The 20,424-nt window shown below is 42.0% G+C and overlaps 3 protein-coding genes across 3 annotated transcripts in view; 1 reads left to right on the plus strand and 2 right to left on the minus strand.

Moving 5' to 3' along the window:
- Positions 1–4: 4 nt before the first annotated feature.
- LOC129190186 (PRELI domain containing protein 3B-like) lies at positions 5–7,797 on the minus strand. The gene is made up of 7 exons (XM_054792671.1): positions 7,673–7,797; positions 7,305–7,466; positions 6,513–6,681; positions 6,343–6,432; positions 3,798–3,868; positions 1,757–1,859; positions 5–1,655 (listed from the first exon to the last, which is right to left on the minus strand). Exons 2-7 carry the CDS (start codon positions 7,334–7,336, stop codon positions 1,539–1,541), a joined length of 582 nt encoding a protein of 193 aa, XP_054648646.1. The 5' UTR covers positions 7,337–7,466; positions 7,673–7,797; the 3' UTR covers positions 5–1,538.
- Positions 7,780–9,076, plus strand: atp5f1e (ATP synthase F1 subunit epsilon). Its single transcript, XM_054792684.1, has 3 exons — positions 7,780–7,939; positions 8,277–8,398; positions 8,883–9,076. Coding segments are annotated over exons 1-3 (156 nt in total). The 5' UTR covers positions 7,780–7,907; the 3' UTR covers positions 8,885–9,076.
- A 1,207-nt stretch (positions 9,077–10,283) lies between these two features.
- si:dkey-11f4.7 (piezo-type mechanosensitive ion channel component 2) overlaps positions 10,284–20,424 on the minus strand; it is a 75,558-nt gene continuing 65,417 nt past the window's right edge. Inside the window, exons 46-56 of the mRNA XM_054778786.1 lie at positions 20,246–20,393; positions 18,221–18,435; positions 17,864–18,022; positions 17,633–17,780; positions 16,721–16,909; positions 16,230–16,322; positions 14,988–15,157; positions 14,788–14,904; positions 14,628–14,707; positions 10,799–11,018; positions 10,284–10,622 (exon numbers count right to left, since the gene is read on the minus strand). Of these exons, the coding sequence (XP_054634761.1) occupies positions 10,367–10,622; positions 10,799–11,018; positions 14,628–14,707; positions 14,788–14,904; positions 14,988–15,157; positions 16,230–16,322; positions 16,721–16,909; positions 17,633–17,780; positions 17,864–18,022; positions 18,221–18,435; positions 20,246–20,393 (1,795 nt within the window). The 3' untranslated portion in view covers positions 10,284–10,366. The remainder of the gene's footprint in view (positions 10,623–10,798; positions 11,019–14,627; positions 14,708–14,787; positions 14,905–14,987; positions 15,158–16,229; positions 16,323–16,720; positions 16,910–17,632; positions 17,781–17,863; positions 18,023–18,220; positions 18,436–20,245; positions 20,394–20,424) is intronic.

The following is a 20,424-nucleotide window of genomic DNA, read 5'->3' on the forward strand; positions in this document are numbered from 1 at the left end:
GTCATGAAACAATGACAGGTTTATTATTCACATTTGTGCATTCTTTTTTTTTTTTTTTTTAGTTACAGGTTGACATTCGTGGAATGTAACACCATGACAATATAAATATAAACCTATTCACAGCCCCGGGTCTTAAAATGCTTCTCATAAGAGAAACATCAGTTTATTAAAGGAGATACTGCATGGATGGATGGGTGGGTAACATGCAGCTGCACCTGGAAAACGATTCAACCCCCACACTGTAAATGTAATACTGACTTTCAATTCATGGCCACTTACAATAAATATGGAGCTTTTGAAATTGTTCTTTAATAAGTTGCAGTTACAATTTACAATGGGAGTGTTGAATCATTTTGGGGCAGGACAGCTGCGAAATAAATGAAACGAGCATGACACATACCTGTAATGTTGGCACATTCAACGGCACCCCGAACAAACTAAAACGTGGCTATTTAGAATCCTTCCTGCCACATTTTTACATTCAAAATGGCCGCTCTCGATGCTTGAGTGAGCGGCACTGCAGAATAAAAGATAGCGAGAAGTCAAGCTAACAAAGTACAATAGGCATCCAAAGTAAAAAGGACAATGTTAGGATAAGTTGCAAACGCTCAGTAGAATGAGGTCAGCTGACGTTAAAAGAAAACAGCCTCTCCTGACCACACAAGAGACGTACAAAGAACGTGACTTTTAAATGGGATGTTTTATAGTGCCGACCAGTCCAAGGTGTAGCTGGGATAGGCTCCAACATACCCCTGAACCCTAGGACAAGTGGCATAGAAAATGGATGGATGATTGGGTTTTACCGTGCTTATTTACATCCTTACTCCAGGAGTGAGAAAAGTGGCACAAACACTGGCTTGTCTTTCTTTGTGCAGCATTCCACTGTTAGTATTGTGGACATTGGCCTGTGTGGGGACATTTTGGCTGGACCACATAAGAAAAATGCAAGGATGAGCACCAATTACACTATTTGTGTGTGTGTGTGTGTACTGTTGTCTTTGTATATTTGGCACCACCCTTGCCATCATATATTTATTGTGCCAACATTTTTCTTTACGTGGCCATTTTGGCAGGTCCACACCAGAAAAATATGAGTAGGAGCTTATTAAAAAGGTAAGATGTCCAGGGTGGTGCCATACAAAGGCAGAAAGACAACAGCAGACGCATGCACACACACATACAGTAGAATAAAAGGAACTCATTCTCGCATTTTTCTTGTGTGAACCACCAAAATGTCCGGCAAGGGTGTTGCCACACAAAGATACTGTCTAAGGTCAAGAACATTCACACTTACACAGTCCAACGAGGTAAAATTAGTCCATCCTCGCATTTTCTTGTGTGGACCTGCCAAAATGTCCCACAAAGAAGCTGGGATGTCAAGGGTGGAAAAGGTAGAACGACAAGAAAAGACAAATAGAAGTAAAAGGGCATAAAGTGGGGCTAGGCTGTGGCATTAGGCTTTACTGGCAGATGAGGTGAGCTCCCCCTGGACGATGAGGGAACCAAGTGCGTCAGTTCATGATGGAGGAGACCCGCTATCATTCGTCCGTCACGGCCGCCGCCATGGATACACGCATGGTGCTGCGCGCCGTCGCTGCCAGCTCCTCGATTTCTGTGTTCAACCGCCGGATGACCCACTCCATTGCCTCACGTCCCTGAGGCAATTTAAAAAAAAAAAAAAGTTAGAAAAACATTGATGTGTGGTAGGTGGAGGTTTTGTTTTTTTTTTTTTTTTTTAAACCAAGGTGGACTTCACCTTGCCAGCGTTGACAGAGATGGTGTTGGCCATGAGACCCTCCAAGTAGCTGCTCAGGCTGACACCTTTCACGCTGATCAGAGCCTCCTGGGTCAGCACAGTCCTAGTCAACACAAGATCCCAACTTAGCTAACTAAACTACTTGGAAAATCATCACCGAAAAATGAGAAACTGCTAATGCTAAACAAACAATTTGGAATTCAGTTGACCCTCGCCACTTTGTGGTTCAAATTTGGCCGCTTCACTCTATCAGTTGACCCTCGCCACTTTGTGGTTCAAATTTGGCCGCTTCACTCTATCAGTTTTATATTCATTAATAAATCATGCCATTTGCGGAATGTAAAAAATAGCAGAATGTAAAAAAAAAAAAAAATAAAACCCTGCAGAAATAGCGGCATACGTGGTACAATCCGCGGGAGACTCCTCTGCAAAAAATACGCTGCTAATAGATAGATATGACCTCAGGTATTCTGATGACTTGGATGAATGACAATATTCACAGGCATAAGAGATATTATAGCCGTTGAGGCAGCAGTGGTGTTCAAGATCCCCTGCTGTAAATGACTATGATGATGGCTGGGTTTGCTTGAGAGATGAGGAAGAGTATCACAACTGGATCAGACATTTTGATGAGCCGGAATCATGAAGACAGGGATGTGACAAATTGTGAACACGGTGATGTCATAACATGCACATTAGATTAATAAATTTCCTCCCATTACAAACTTTGGGTCATACTGATGATTTTTCTCATTTACAGTATGCCTTTATCTCTAACCACTTTCAAGCTACCACCTTTTGAAATAGTAATGTCAAAACTGAAAAAAGCTCCGGCGCCTAAAGGGTTAAGAATTTTAAAAAGTTACTTTAAACAAACACCAGTACAGTTAATAAGGCGCCAGAATTCAAACATTATTTCCTATTCCCTTGATTGTTTTCTTTGATTTTTTTTTTTTTTTTGCTTTTAGGCAGTAATATTAACAGTAGGGAACTTTTTTTTTTTTTTTTTACATTTGTATGGCAGTTAAGAATGTTAAAATGTTACTTAAAACATTAGAGCTATTAATGCAGGCCAAAGTTTGACACTAATTATTTCTATGTCTAATATTTCCAATTGGGAAAACTGTGTTTGAATGTTAGCGATTCCTCTGTATTAGAGTTAATCAAAGAGAAAGTATCGAGGGAAAGGCTTCTTGAGACGTCATCTGTACTTATGTGAAGAAGGTGTCGGACCTTTTGCTCCTCATCCGAAGAGCTTTGTCAGCGAACTAACAAGTGCTGGTAGCCTAGGCCTTAAATACAGTAAGAGTGGGCGGAATTGGTGTGCCAACACCCTCCTCCTATTGGTTCCTTACGAGGGTGTTGGCACACCAACGACTGAGAGCCTACACAGACGCAAAGAGAAAGTAAAAAAAAAACAGTGGATTGATATTAATTTTGGCTGTCCGTAAATATAATTTTCTGAGGCCTCAGGCTCCAAAACTACCAAAATAAAGTTAGGTCCAGTCTTCCTGACAAATATGAGCAAGTCTTGAGCAACTATGAGATTACATACAGCTACTTAGTGTTAATTTTGTTGACAAAATGAGGAAAAACAAGACAGTGACTAACCAAAACCAATGCATGTTGACAAAAACTATGATGAAATTAACTGACGGTGTGTCAAATAAAAACGAAAGAACACATCTATTTTCGTCTTGTAGGGACGAGTTAGGAATACATGCACTCACAGCTACAGTATCTTAGATGCATATGAGAGAGGGGGTGAGGGGTGACTTACTAGACTAGACAAACTGAATCAATTTAGATAACTAAACTATGACTAAAACTACATTTGAGCAAAAAAAAAAAACAACAACAAAAAAAAGGATGACTAAAGCTAAATTAAAAACTGCTGTCAAAATTAACACTGCAGCAAGTGTGTTGTATGTATAAATGATGTTCCAATATTGACATGGTCCTGCACCATATTTGCTTTCTTCCCGTTTAGTTGCTGTGTCAAGTGTTTAAACATGACAAAATTAAAAATAAAGGTAATTACTTGTCAGGGTCCTGCGGATGTGGCTTGTATGTCAACTTCTCATCCACAGACACCAAGTTGGTGAAGGAGATCTGAAGGGAGCAAACGAGTTAATCCTTTAGACATCAAATACTGTACATATTTCCGCAAGCATTTTATTATATCTTGTCAAGGGACAATACTACAGAAATTGAAGTTGGATATAATTTATAGTAGTTACTGTACAGCTTGTATAGCACTACAGATTTAATATCCACTGAAAATGAGTCAACACAGCCATTATTGCCTAAATAGCTGGCAACACATAGTGAGTACACCTCACAGTGAACATGTCAAACTTTTGTACTTGGTGTGAATATGAGCACCATGCTATAATCCTCTTAGGCATAGAATTCATCAGAGCTGCACAGGTTGTGACTGGAACCCTCTTCTGCTTCTCTATGATAACATCACTGGAGGAGCTAGGGCGAGGCGATATGGACTAAAACTCATATCCCAATATATTTATATTGAATATCAATATATAATATACACTCCTGATCAAAATATTAAGACCAGTTGAAAAATTTTGATGACCCCACACCACCTGAAGCTCCAGCGTTCCACTGAATGAAAAAGCACCCCAGATCATGATGGACCCCCTCCACTGGGCCAGGTAGAAAACATCTCAGGTGGGATCTCCTTGTCATGCCAGTAACGTTGGAAGCCATCTGGACCGTCAAGGTTACATTTTTTCTCATCAGAGAATAAAACTTTTTTCCACCTTTCAATGTCCCATGTTTGATGCTCCCTGGCAAAGTCTAAACAGGCAGTTTTGTGGTGTTGAAGGAGACAAAGTCTTTGAATTTGTTTTTTTAAACCCTTTTCCCGCAGATGTCTTCTGATGGTTATTGCCATGCAGTCGGCACCAGTAAGGGCCGTACGACAGCGTAATAATTACATCTGGACTCGCCCCCAGCCTCTAGCTTTTATTTTGTAGTTAGGACTACTTGTTTATTTATCACACATCGTTCTTCCATCACACTCTTGAGGCTTGAGCGTAATGATTAGTCTTTTATTGAAGATGAAAAAAAATTTACTTTTTAGATCCCGCTATGTAAGACAGGGCGAGATCCACCTCGGAGGCACCGCGCCTTGAGGGAGTTAACGACTGCACGGACGGCTTTTGACTGCTTTGGGGGCGGTGTGGACGTCGCAGGAAAACCCGCTGCTGCTCAGTGACAACACACAAACTGCACAACAATACCTACTTTCACTTTTAAGTCCCCACATACCAGAAAACTCTCCAACAAAAGAAAAAGTCACTAGATTTGTCGCCAAGAGCTTCTGCTCTGGCCCTCCTCTCTCCTCTTCCTTATGCACAGAGGGGGCCCCGCTCAGAGCACTGACACACACAGCAGAGTGAAGAGTGAGACATCCGTGTCAAGATACAAGAGAACAGCGCAAATGCAGCCTATATCGATATGAGTGATATGTTTGTTTTTGATATCGTGCTTAAAAGAAATATTGACTTTTTAAAAATATCGATATATTGGCCAGCCGTAGGTGGAGCTGGTGGTGTGTTAGATACCGTGCACAACTCCACCTTGTGCTTGAGGATGCCCCACAGATGCTAAATTGGGTTCAGGTCTGGAGGAGACATTCTTGGCCACTCCATCACCTTCACCTGCAGCTTCCTCAGCAAGGCACTTGTAGGTGTATTTGGGCTCCTTAAACCGCCATGCAGCCCAGTTTCTGCTTCACAGTGTATGTTGGAATTCATGTTTCCCCTCAGTGAATCGCAGCTTCCTGGGGCCAGCGGCACTCATGCACCACGCCAGACCATGACACTACCACCACCATGCTTGACTGTCTACATTACACAATTACCTTCACACTTGTGTTTGTGTAGCCATTTAAACAATAATGGCTGCGTTGACTCATTTTCAGTGCACTGTCAATCTATACTGCTATACAAGCTGCACACTGACCACTCTAAATATAGCCAATTTCTTTCTGTAGTATTGTCCCTTGACAAGCTATAATAAAATGTAGTATACAAACGTAATACTGTAAATTCCGGACTATAAGTCACAACTTTTTTCACATGCGGCTAATTTATGGCAAAAAACTACAGTTCCCTTGATGCTTAGAGTGCAGATTCAGGAAGTAGTGAATTGGAGTAGTGGACACTAATAGCCCATTTTGAAGCCTTATGCAGTGATCGTGTTTTGATCTGACAAATCTTAAATGAGTTTGACCAAGTATAGAATTACTACAGCTTCTGCTTGGACTGCTTGGACAGCTGCAGCTGTTGAACTCCATTGAAAAAAAGTGTCTCACTCATTGGAGCTAACAAGTGACACTAGGAACACCGAATGTAGGTAGGATTGCAATGTTCAGTGTGTCTTTCTGTGTAAATATCCCATGTTACAGCGTGGACAAGTTAAGCCTATACTGTATATGTACAAAAAAAATTCTCTATAAATTTGGTGGGTGCGTCTAGAATTTATGGTAAATTAGGAAAAGAAATGAATAAATAAATACTCATTTTGAGTCAATGATAAATGATGTCAGCGCTACTCACGTTTGTAGACTTGAGCTCAAAGATCTTTTGGTGGGGGTCCACTACTGAGTGTTCTTGGACATAGGTGTGTGTTCTTGTTACTCCAATGATCTACAGGAAAAGGAACACATAAAATCATTAATAAACTTTATACATTTGCCGTTTGAAGAGCTTTACTTAATTGCACTTACAGATTTTGCAATGGCGGGGAGACCCCACTCTGTGCTCAGCAGTCTTTTACTGTGTAACCGTCCATCTTTGTCCACATTTCTGTCCAGAACGTCCACGCCAAACACACTGGGGTTCATGGGGTTGGGGTACTTCTGCATGGCCGCCTTGGTCACGGTCTCCCATGGATGGCTGTTGAAACATTGATAGTTTAGTTCAGCATGTTAACACACTGGTAACACACATGATAAAAACACATAATTCAAAATTATTCTGAACTACGATGAATGCACGACATACACAAAAAAAAACATGAGTCTTTACGGTGCATTTTCTGCTCTGGCATTCTCACATGACAGCCTGTTATGCAATAGGAGTTATGCCAGCTCCTATCTTGATGATAAGCGATGTCAGATTTGACAACATAACGGCCAGTTTGACTGGCATGTAACAATAGTTTTATCGACATACCAAAGAAAATGCAGACAAATCTCTGTATTTTCTTTTAAAAGCTTGACAACTAGTCAGCTGACATGTGCTAGCAGCGCGATGCTAACACTGAGCTACGTTTACGCTAGTTTACAGCTAGCTTGCTTATTCCTTCGTAACACAAACACTAAAGTCCCAGAGAATAACAGTAAATGCGACTACAGTGTCCACAGTAATGACACTAGTTACCACTTTGGATACTTTAACATGTAGCCAAAGTTATTAGCCTTGCTGCTAAAAAGCTGCAAAAGAAACGTCTAAAGGAGGAAAACGTGTAAGAAACTACACAATAATAGAAGTGGGACAGGAAAAGACAGCAAGCTCACTTGAAAATGTGCTCTGACGCCCAGATCTTCATGTTTTGGCAGGCTTGTCAGAACTTGGGAGCCGGCTGCTAACGACAGCGTGACCGCGGTGAGGAAGGAAGGAAGGAAGGACGGTCGGACGAAAAAGTCCTCTTTGATGGGGGCACGACAAGCACACTCCCCCTATCGGGAGAGACAGGAATTGTTTGTATACAGCGTTTAACTTATTTATTTCTGATTTATTTATATTTATTGTGTGACATCTCCAAAGGAAGGTAGAAATTGTAAGTCTTACTTTTAAAATTATAGTTGGGTTTTTGTTGATTAATAGAATAATTTGTTATAGATTGAAAAATATTTTTGCCTCGCATTAAAACGTAATTTCTTACCTTAATGTTAACCACACGTAATTATCTATCCATCCATCTATCCATCAATCTTCTATGCCGCTTATCCTCACCAGAGTCGCGGGTATGCTGGAACCTATCCGAGAGGCTCTGTTTTTTTGTTGCCAAAATTGGGGCGTAGGTTAAAGAGCTGTCACTCTACAATGCTCCGCGCTTGTAAATGACGTCATCGCGCACGCGTCCGACCTGTCCTTGAAGCTACCACTCGACTGACAAAATGGTTGCATACTGGAGACAAGCAGGACTCAGGTAAAAAATATAAAAATATTGAATGTAACTATTGAAAGTCACGTTTATCTTGTGATGTTGTTTCCTTTATGCATGAATAAGTGTTTTGTTTGTGACTCATCAGACATACAGCGTTGACGGAAGTGTGCTATTTTGCCACCATGCTAATGCTAGTCCTCCTATCCGCACTTTGGCGATTTATTTTCTGTTACTTAACACCAATTATCTTAACAATACTGTGTTCATAAGTTACATGTACTGTTCGTTTGTCAATGGTGGTGATTTTATTTTTAGGTATGAAATGAGAAGAATGGCTTGTCCTTTGCCATGTTACTAACGTAAGTCCTCTGTTATGCAGCTACATCCGCTTTTCGGCCATCTGCGCCAGTGCAGTGCGGGCCGCCCTCAAGCCGCAGGTGAAAAGTGAGGCGATGAAGGCTGCAGAAGCCAGCGTCAAAGTTGTAAAACCCAAAACTGCATGTAAGTTATAGGAATCTATGGTTTATGAATGAATAATAGCGTAATGGAGAAGGAGACAGTGGACACTTCATTAGGTACGTTTTAATTAAGACACTTTATCATATCAAAGATAATAGATACTGTTTAATGCAAAACAGTGATTTATTGAGGTGCCAAATGTAACGTACAACAAATATTTTATGGGCTTGTCAGTACAATGTTTTCTAATGTGTGCAGGGGTACCTAATGAAGTGTCTTTATCCTTATCAGGCTAATTCAACCATACACGGTGTTTCTGTGTACAATTGTGTATATAATTGTGTATTGTGTTTATAATTAATTGATTCTAAAACATGAAAAATTACATCTGTGAGTGGCCTTATGTGTTTTTCGTCAACAAAGTTACTCATTTTAGTATTCAGAGCTATTTTTTCCTCTTTGTTTTAGATGTTGATTGCATATGATTTATCATGTTGTAGAAAAATCCTACATTGTGTCTCTGCAGGATGTGATCCTCTGATGTAGACCATTTCCTCCTGTCCCTGTCTGTCAGCACCATCTGCTATTTTTATTTAGAGACCCAAAAAATATGGATGACATCAAGATTGATTTCTGCAACAGTCCAGACAAATGAATTACTGACATTTCCATTGCTGTTATTTGTAATTAAAGCTCTATTAAAGAAGATTCATGGGGAAAGTGGAGTTTTGTTCAATTATTGGTGTATCTGCGCCTCAGTAAAAATAAAAACATTGAAATTATTTTTGCACTTTTTGTGTGGTAAGCAACAGAGCATACATGGGTATATTACATTTATTGGACATGTGTAAAGGAGGTAAGTTTAAAGGTGTGTACAAAAGAGTTTTTAAATGTTAGTGCTTAAACATTTTAGTCGACAAGATGAAGAAACAAAGTAATTCAATTTTTTTTTTTATTTAAAACAATTTATGTAATAAGTCAATTGACATGAACTTACCTATATTGAAACACTTTTCTAGATTTCATGAGTTAATATTTTATAGCCTTTAAATTATTTTTGACCTTTTTTAAAGTTCCCAATTTAGTCAATTACATTTTCATTTAATGACATGTATTCGGTGGTGCCTTAATGAGGCTGCAGCGCACTGCAAAAAAAGCTTGAATTAAATCAACCTGTCAAAGTCATCAAAGAGGTGGTACCTGGGATCCAGTTTTAAATTTTAATTTTGGCACAAAAATGAAAAATTCAGTATTACACAGGTGGTGTCCGGGCCTTATTTAGTACTTCCATCCATTTTCTCCTGCTTTTCCGGGTTGCGTTGGCAGCAGTCTCAGTAATGAAGTCCAGATTCCCAGTCCCTGGCCACCTCTTCCAGTTCCACCGGTAGGACACCAAGGTGTTCTCAGGCCATCTGTGAGACATACTCCCTCCAGTGTGTCCTAGGTCTAAGCTGGGGCCTTCTACCGGTTGGGAATGCCCAGAACACCTCTCCAGGGAGGCGTCTGGGAGGCATCCGGAATAGATGCCTGAGCCACCTCAGCTGGCACCTTGATGTGAAGGAGCAGTGGTGCGGTCCCTCCTCTTGTGTTTGTTCATAGGGTCTGTTTAGTACTTGTGAGTAACTATTTCCTTTATTGATGAGGGGGAACATGGACTATTAAGTGTACATTTTTAGGATTTTTTATTCATTTGAAATGGCTGAAAATATTAAAAAGTGTGGACTATTTAAGACTAATTGAGACTGAATCAACAGCACCTCTGCTGTTTGCAGCCAAGCGGCGCATTTCATTTGGCCTCAAACCAACAACATAATTCTCTTTCAACTGATAATGATGTTCATCCTTATTAGAAATGCATGCAATTATTCATTCAAAGGTAACATGACACCAGGTACGATGCACAATGTTCATGTTTTTAAGTCCCCAACTGGAAAAGTTTAAAGAAAAAGAAAGCCTTTCATAAGGTCCAGTTGACATGTCTGAAAAAGAAAACAGCTTTGTGTCATGTAGCTAGCTGTCCTTCTTCTCTCTGGTCATCTTGATCATGGTCTCTGGTGACCTGTAGAGAAAGATGAGCTTCTCGAAGAGTGTCTCCTCCAGCTCCATCTCGCCAGTCTCGCGCACCACAAAGATGTCCGTGCATAGCTTGAGTACGCGGTCTACGCACGGCAGCTCCTCGAACATGATGGAGCGAGAGATGCCATTGAAGAATTCCCGCACAAACTTTCCAATGACCAACACCACGGACATATAGAGGCCCACGATGCTGAGTAGGAAGGAGAGGGTCAGTGAGGGTCAACATGACTGAACAGTTATTGGATCAGTGAGTATTTGCAGCATACGCTACATCATTATTTTAACGCATATTTTTTAAATGACAGAAAGACTTGTTTTTAAGGACCAACTGCAAAAATGCATGTCAAAGACTCGGCCCCGACTTACCCATGTCCAGCCAGAAAGCCCAGACTTGAGGGGCTGACCTTGTCACTGAAGACCACCATCTCAATGCTGTGACACTTGTGCTCGTGTTTGATGGGAGCCGGTGAGCACTCCTGCACCACCCACCACTGGTCGGCCTCCCGCTCCGAAGTGCCGTTGACCTTTTGGAGTTTGATTGACAGGGGTCTGAAGAAAGCCAGGAGTTCTGGACGCTCGGTATGGCCTTACAGGGGAAAACATACAGTGCAATATACTTGTAGTATGTTGTTACCATTGTGGATGTACAACAATACTTGCAAACAGTTGGACACTACTGGAAACTGCAAACACAGTAATAAACATATTGGTAAAGTAATACCTCTGTCACTCAAACTCAACCTCCTACTGTACAGTGGTGTGAAAAAGTGTTTGCCCCCTTCCTCAATTTTATTTTGCATGTCTTCAGAGCATCAAACTTAAATATTAGTCAATGGCAACACAACTGAACACAAAATGCAGTTTTTAAATTAAACTTTTTATTATAAAGGGAGAAAAAAAATTCAAACCGACATGGCCCTGTGTGAAAAAGTGATTGCCCCCAAACCTAATAACTGGTGAGGCCACCCTTAGCAGCAACAGCGTTTGCGCTAACTTGCAGTGAGTCTCTTACAGCGCTGTGGAGGAATTTTGGCCCACTCATCTTTGCAGAATTGTTGTAATTCAGCCACATTGGAGGGTTTTCCAGCATGAGCCGCCTTTTTAAGGTCATGCCACAGCATCTCAATAGGATTCAGGTCAGGACTTTGACGAGGCCACTCCAAAGTCTTCATGTTGTTTTTCTTCAGCCATTCAGAGGTGGACTTGCTGGTGTGTTTTGGATCATTGTCTTGCTGCAGAACCCAAGTTTGGTTTCAGCTTGGGGGTTACGAACATTGTCTTTCAAGAGTTTTTGGTAGATAGCAGAATTCATGGTTCCATTTCCACAGCAAGTATTCCTGATCCTGAAGCAGCAAAACAGCCCCAGACCACTACACTACCACCAACATATCTTACTGTTGGTATGATGTTCTTTTTCTGAAATGCGGTTACTTTTGTGCCAGATTTAATGGGACACACACCTTCCAAAAGTTAAACTTTTGTCTCGTCAGACTACAGAGCATTTTCCCAAAGGTCTTGGGGATCATCAAGATTTTTTCTGGCAAAATTGGATGCGCCTTAATGTTCTTTTTGTTCAGCAGTGGTTTTCGTCTTTCGTTTTTCCCAGTGTCTTTGTTATGGTGGAGTCATGAACACTAACCTTAACTGCGGTAAGTGAGGCCTGCAGTTTTTTGGATGTTGTTGTGGGGTCTTTTGTGACATCTTGGGTGAGTCGTCGCTGCGCTCTTGAGGCAATTTTGGTTGCCCGGGCCCTCCTGGGAAGGTTCACCACTGTACCATGTTTTCGCCATTTGCGGATAATGGCTCTCGCTGTGGTTTGCTGGAGTCCCAAAGGTTTAGAAATGGCTTTATAACCTTTTCCAGACTGACAGATCACAATTAATCTCAGTTAAGTTTTGTTCTAACAGGGGGGCAATAACTTTTTCCACACAGAGCGATGTAGGTTTGGATTTTTTCTCTTCCTTAATATGAAAACGTTTCATTTAAAAACTGCATTTTGTGTTCAGTTGTATTGCCATCAAAGACACTACCAAAGAATAGCATCAAGGCAGCAGTTTTGCAACATCCATCACAGCCGTTACCGATGCTGCAGCCTCTCCACCCACAGTGCCTGAGCAAGAAAAGCAGCTTCATTCCCTGCTAGAATGTCCTAAGCTAAACAGAATTCCTCGAAATGAAAGAATTGAATTCCCTAAAGGAAAAGGAGCATGTTTTGGATGTTCAAGGGTCGGTCACATCAGCAGGGACGGTAGGAGTTTGCTAACTTGAGACCCAACGTCAAACATCGCACACACAACATCAAACATCCCACGTGGAAAGAGAACAGCCGGCAAAACCAGCCTAGACACCAGTGAGCAGTGCGCTAGTCTCTCATCGGACTCGGATTGTACATTTTCCATCGTACTTGTTGAGATCAAGGCTAAAAAAGCAGATAAAGTGCTGAAAACCTGTGCCTTCTTACATCCTGGGAGCACAGCTACCTTCATCATCTGCACACTCGCAAAGGAGCTGAACCTGCAAGGCACAAGGACCAACATTATATTGCAGATTATGGCTCAAGAGAGACTGGTTGCCAGTCATTGTGTTGTGGGGTTGGAGATCTCTGAACTAGGAGGAAACCACTTCATTGAGCTTCCAGGGGTCTATACACAGAACACCATTCCTGTTTCAAAAGGCGACATTCCCCGTAAGCAAGATGTAAAAAAAAAAAAAAAAGGGAATATTTCAACGGCATTAAGATCCCAGACTTGGGATCAGCATGTGGGGCTTTTGATTGGGATGAATGCATCAAAGTTAATGAAGCCAAGGAAGATTATAAACAGCCAAGGCCATGGACCATATGCCGTGGAGACCCTGTTGGGATGGGTCATAAGCGGACGCTTGAGTGGAATCAGTGGTCAGAGAAGCTGCCCAACTGTTTCGGTGAACAGGGTTTTCATTGTCAAACTGGAGGAGCTGTTTGAATCCCAGGACTAGCAGGGATGTAATACAAAAGCACTGGATGAGGAGAGGAAGGTGGTCCTTAAGAGCCTCTCAGAGCATGTGGAGGCTAACACAGTGCTCAGCAGGAAACCGGAACAGCTTGACCACAGGAGCTACAGGAGCACCTGAATTTACAATGTAAGAAGTATTAGGCAGTGGCTCAAAGATATCAAGGTCTCCAAGCGTTCCACTCCACCTGCCAAGAGCACAGTATCAGCAGAAAGGAGCTGAAGGGTGAGTCATAGAAGATCCATTATGAGAAGATCTACCAGACCAACAGTGACATTTGCACCCCGGGGTGCACACGGTCCAGCACACACACCTTCAACCTGCACATGTTGGCATCAGATGAAGCCGATGGCATCCTGGACATGGGCTTCATCAACACAAAGCTCCCCAAGACATGCCAGATGCCACGCAGACAAAGTCTGTTAAAGACCTGGATCAGCTTAGCTCTAAAGACCCAGAGTACGTATGGATTCATAAGAAGGCAAAAATCAGCACCACGGCTATCTGGGAGCAGTTTGACAAGAAGGAGGAGGAGGTGCGCCACCTCAAAGCCCAGCTGAGAGGAGCTAATGGCAATGAAGATGACCCCCAGAGATTTGGACTTTCTGATGCTCAAAGACTGGACAACTGGAATGAGCTACCTACAAGATCTTCGTCCTGCAAGAAGCCCTTTCATAAGGAAGAAGAAATATGGATGGCACTATACACTTTTTGGCTCCTTCTATTTCGTCTGAATTGTACTGTGTGCACATTTGGGGCCGGTGTGTAGGAGCCATTTATGCATTGTTTTGCTGTAGTTTATTTGGCTTATTTTGGTGCTGGTCTTTAGTTTTGTTGGAGGAATTATATTTAGTTTGACCACTGGTGGCAGTATGGAGGCACACTATTTAAGCGCGGAAGTGACAGGGCACGGGTTGGCATGACAGGAGGTCACATGGTTTTTACCGCTCATGAAATACAGACTCACCTGGACAATCAGCTCCACTCATGCTCGCTGCACCATACCTCCACATTTGGCGTACATACAGTATAATCTGATTCATTCGTTCATCATTGTGCAATAAACGGGACTATACCTAATCATCTGTTTGGACTTTGTTTATTTGGAGCATGTTATGACCTGGATTCCCCGCACCCAGAAGTGACTAAAAGGGGTAGGACTAGATAGTCACTACACACACCTAATGGTACGGTAACAACTGACCTATGTTCATCCTGGTGGCCATTTTGGACTCTGGTCCCTTGGGACCCCTGAGGTACTTTGGCAGCAAAGAGTTGATGATCCTGGAAGGACATAAAGTCACAATTATCATTTATACTACAATTATTTGGACAAAAGATCCACTTTTTTCTTTGTGACTCACACATGATTGCTGCTGTCGCCTTTGAGCATGTGTACTATTCCATCCTTCAACGCCTTGTCCTCAAACTTCACCGTGTGTTCTCCCACCGTCTCGGGATTCATTGATATGGAGGCATTTCTGTTATAGTTATAATAATGATACGCCACGTTTTCACCAAGCAGTCCAGATGCAATGCAGGTCTAACAGGCGGTCAGACTGACCTGAGGAGTGTCCAGCGTAGCGTCATGTATAAGTGAGGGGAGCTGCTGAGCTCCTGGATCATGGCCTCCCGACTGGCTGGGCTGATGCTCCACAGCAGACTGGCATCACTCTTTATCTTTGCAACGATGATGTCTTCAGCCTCATAGTTCATAATGAACTGCATGGCACCCTGCAGGAGGGAGAATATAAAATCACCATTATACAAAAGTAAGGTTTTAATGATGGTCTAACACTAACATGTGTCCCTCCAGCCTGTTTATGAGCACCAAACGTGAGAAAAATCTATACTCCCACTTGTTTGCTACACTCTTGAGAGAAGCCGGTCGGTTTTGAAGTTGTGGCTGTTTATGACGTCATTGAAAAATAGTATAATATGGAACCTTTAGGAATTATTATGTCAGTATGATGCAGTGCAGCTGCACCTCAATTGACAAACACCATAATAAACACAATGTTCAGTGAACACCTCATAAATGTAAAAAGATAATTACAAGAAAAATTGGTAGACTTGTTGGTTCAAAACACCATTTTACTTGTCTAAAGTGCTTTGGCATGTCATATTACTGGAGATAAAATTGATTTATTGTATTGTATTGTATTGTACTTTATTTATCCCACAGCAGGGAAATTCACTTGTTACAGCAGCAAGCAAGATACGCAAGTAAAGAATACATAGTGACACATGGTTCAGGTGGTGCAGGTGTTGTAGAGCCTGACAGCGGTCGGTATGAAGGACCTGCGGAACCTCTCCTTCTTACACCGTGGGTGTAACAGTCTGCTGCTGAAGGAGCTGCTAAGGGAACCCACAGTGTCATGTAGGGGGTGAGAGGTGTTGTTCATGATGGATGTCAGCTTAGCCAACATCCTTCTCTCCCCCACTTCCTCCACGGAGTCCAGAGGACCGTCCAGGACAGAGCTCGCTCCTGTCCCTGTCCGTGCTGCCCCCTCTCCAGCAGCCCACAGCATAGAAGATGGCTGAGGCCACTTTACTATAACTGTAGTATAATATATTTTTAGTCACAAACAAATACATTTTGGCCTTGATTTCATTTGATTCTTGATTGATATTTCATTTTGCTAATGTTTTAGTTTTTGCAGTGTATTTAGTCTACTAAAGTGGACCTAAGTTGTTATTTTTCTACATGTGCAGGTTACTGTGATTTGTTTCTTGGCCACAGTGAACCACAGACTTTTTTTTAAATAAAATTTTGACATTTGGTTTTCTGTCAAAAGGATCTCACCGGGTAAGTTGCATAGAGTTTGGTGAGTCTGTTGAATCCCGCTTCTGAGTAGGAAACCAAGTTCTGCTCTTGGGCACTCATGGTGAATAGAGGCTATAGATATAGAAAGTAAACACAGTTATGCAGTTAAATTAACAGCGGTTTTCTGAGGTGAAAGAAAAGTGAATACCATGATCAATTATTTAATAAAAAGAAATAAAATAAAATCATGTCAATTACTGCCTGTTCAAATCAACTGAAAAAGGGAAACAGGAGTTGTATACAGTGTATAGCATATTGCACATCTGGAATTGGCAAGTATTGCTCATTGCATTGTTCTTTACAAAAGTGCTCCTAATGTATAAGACTGTGAGGGCGCATTCCCCCTTCAGGTCACCTCACAGCTTTCCAATGGATTTAGGTCTGACTAGACCAAAATTGTCTATTCCTACTATTTAAGATACTTATCCTTGTGGTAACACTAAAACAAGAAGCAATCGACTCCTCCTGACCTCATATCCCGCAATACTGAGCTGGATGGAGACGTCCACTGGCTGATTGGTGACGCCGGCTGCCGATTGGACGAGAGACATGAAAAGCAGCGGAAACCAGATGATGCTGATGAGGGCAAAGATGAGGAATCCTCCCATGCCGTATTTTACCACCTTCTTCTTCTTCTGTCCCGGTGGGTGGGGGTATTTCTGGAACAGGACAGTCATTAACAAATGTTGTATACATATTCAGTAGTCCTCATATGTTCAGGTTTATAGTCCTGGATCTTCACTTTTATCTAGATCTGTACCAAAATGTAATTGTTTCTTTATTGCCTCCACAAAATTATGTGGAAATCTATAAATAGTAATGGCAAAAATTATGTTAACAGACACATAAACAATACAAAATAAATTTGAAAAAAGCCTCAAAATGTAAAGTAATAAAAAAACCCAAATGTTAATAATACTTTGGAGTACATGAGAAAGTGGAAATAAATGTAGCTCTCTTTGACCACATGGCCATTTATGAATAAGTATATTGCACAACACCCCCATTGTTGTAATAGTGGTAAGGAGCAAACTGCCTTAATAGCACTGAGGAGTTCATTGTAAACAACAGTACGGCAAGTGTAACATGCATGACTTTCACACCAACAGCTGAGTAGCAACATTTTAAGGTGCACGCAGAGCTAAATAAAGCTGGCGGATGCTGACACTTCCAATGCAGCTACTGCAATCCTGTGGAGTTAATACAAAAATAAATAAACATAAAAATAAAACACACTACACTACATCAGAAGGTTGCCTACAGCCAATGTTTATTGTTAATTAGAGACCCCGGCGGCTATTTGCTTCGGTAGACCACACACCCGGTATATATAGGGTACAATTAATTGAATAGAGGCACATTGGAGCATTTACTATACTTACTTTTTCAGACTCCCTCCAGCACTTAAGGATGAATATATTGGCATAGATGTCTTCCACACAGATCCAGCTGGACAGGGACAGAGTGGTGTCGGTCCAGACCCAGTCCATCACAGCCCTCAACTCCGTCAAGAAGGGGACCAAGCGAAATCTGAAGAAGTTGATGAGGGGAGGATGAAATAAAAGAAAAGCTGACATTTTCTGGTTAAAGGAAGCCACCCCGTCCGTGTATACCCTTGGAATAGGAAGAGGTTGAGGTAGTTGTAGTTCTTAGTGAGAAAGTTTCCCAGGATGCGGTTGGGGTAGCCACACTTGATCTGGTATGCGGACAGGCCGAAGTAAATACACTTGACAAAGTACCACAGCTGCGCCACGGGATTGCGGTTGAATCTCCTATGTGCGGCACAGAAGACATTAAAGGAGATATTAGTGGTGGTTAAAATATTTTTACACTTACAGAGATGTTAAAATGTTAACTTTGAAATTTGCCAGTGCAGTTAATAAAAGTTTTTTTTGAGTGTGACAGTTTAACCCTGGAACAGACTACATCCTATAAGTTGAGCATTGTAAAAGAATAAATTGACGGATAACCTTTCAGTGACTCCGGGAAGGATGAAGAACATCCAAAAGTGAATGCCGAACACCAGCACCACCTGGAAAACACACTTTCCCAACAGCGACTTCTTTAAGTAGAGGGCCCGGTCCACTATCATGGTGCCGAACTGGATGAGCAGCATGACCAGGAAGGCCTCGGGGACCTGGTCCTCTGACAAGGACTCTGTGATGTCTGCCGCCGCCGAGTATTTCTACCACACAAAGATTAGCACAAAGAAGAAGATGGGGCATTCATTGAGGCTATTATTTCTGAAATGTGAAAGGTCATTATTTATAACGTATTTTTTCAACTTTAATAATGATTTGGAAAGCATGAGAAAATGGAAAGGAAAATGTGCAATAGTTCTCTTTGACCACATGGTAATTTATTAACAAAAATAGTGCACAACAGCAGCAACAGAACTGATGCTGTAATAGTAGTAAGGAGCAAACTCTTCAGCCAGCATTAATACTGATGAGTTCATTTTGCACAACAGTACTGCAAGTGTAACATGCATGCACGCATGACTTTCACACCAACAGCTGAGTAGCTATACAAACACTGTAAAGCACATGCAGTGGTAAAACCCCTGGATGACCACTCATGATACTTCAATTGCAGCTATTGTCATGTTGTGGAGTTAATTTTAAAAACTACATCAGGAGGTTGCCTACAGCCACAGCTGTTATGCCAGTGTCTTCAGCCCCGGAGCTAATTAGAGACCCCACACCTGCCAATGATATGAGACTGGATAGTTAATTGGATAGAGCCCTTATAGGGACTGTTTGCAACCAAACGTTTCGAAAGCACCATATTCCGCCCATATTCCACCATATTCTGCCAAGATATTACAATGTGACCACACAACCAATAAATGTTTTGTTGCAAGTGCACAAAAGGGTCGCAAGAAACGTCGTGGCACAGAAGAACATGCTAATTTACTGCCATTTGGTAATTTACGTGAAGCTTTCAGGAACCCATTATCCTCCAGTACTGTCACATTCCAGAACTGTAATCTACCTGGAGTGTCCAGAAGTACGGTACGCGGTGTTCAGTGTTCACAGACATGGCCAAGGTAAGAAAGGCTGAAACCTGACCACCACTGAACAAGACACACAAGTTGAAAGGGAATGACTTGGCCAAAAAATATCTGAAGACAGATTTTTCAAAAGTTTTATGGGATGGGCCCGTGGCTGCATCAGCAATGGGCAGAGAGCTCCCCTCCAACTCAGATGCCAGCAAGGTGGAGGTGGGGTACTGGTAAGGGCTGGAATTATCAAAGATGAGCTTGTTGGGCAAAGATGAGCTTGCCGCACGGTGGTCTAGTGGTTAGCACGTTGGCCAATACAGGAACAGCCTGGAGATCGGGAAGACCTGGATTCGATTCTCCCCTGGGCATTTCTGTGTGGAGTTTGCATGTTCTCCCCGTGTGCGCGTGGGTTTTCTCCGGGCACTCCGGCTTCTTCCCACATTCCCAAAAACATGCATGTTAGGTTAATTGGAGACTCTAAATTGTCCGTGAGTGTGAATGGTTGTTTGTCTATATGTGCCCTGCGATTGGCTGGCGACCAGTCCAGGGTGTACCCCGCCTGTCGCCCGAAGTCAGCTGGGATAGGCTCCAGCATGCCCCCGCGACCCTAATGAGGATGAAGCGGTATAGAAAATGGATGGATGGAGCTTGTTGGGCCTTTTCAGGTTGAAGATGGACTCAAACTTAACTCCCAAACCTACTGCCACTTTTTTTACACAGTAGTACAGGAAAAAGTGTGCATCAGGCCGAATGACAATTTCCCCTCAATTTCATTTGCAATTATTAAAAATATAAAGTTTTCCTTTCCTGTTGCTTAAAACCACTAATGGCGACATATGCAAGCAAGCAGTGTTCCTCCCATATTTTTTGGTTTAAAAAAATGCAATATTGAGCTAGACGTCAGCCGTCCCTTTAAATGCTGCAGTTACAGTATACAGTATTCTTAGCAAGATAGCGCCATAAGGTGGTAAGATCTGTAAGGTGAGCTTACCCCAAAAGCCCAGTAACCGTATATGGTGACGATGAAGTTGACAACGTCAATGAGAAACATGAGGGCGTAGACGTCACACACAGGGCTGTAGTCTGGGTGGATGATGTCATAGAAAAACTGTCTTATGGGTAAGTAGATGTGAAGGGCACTGAAACACAAACAAACAATGCATGGAAGAA

This window comes from Dunckerocampus dactyliophorus, chromosome 1 (genome assembly GCF_027744805.1).
Source record: "Dunckerocampus dactyliophorus isolate RoL2022-P2 chromosome 1, RoL_Ddac_1.1, whole genome shotgun sequence".
NCBI lineage: Eukaryota > Metazoa > Chordata > Actinopteri > Syngnathiformes > Syngnathidae > Dunckerocampus > Dunckerocampus dactyliophorus.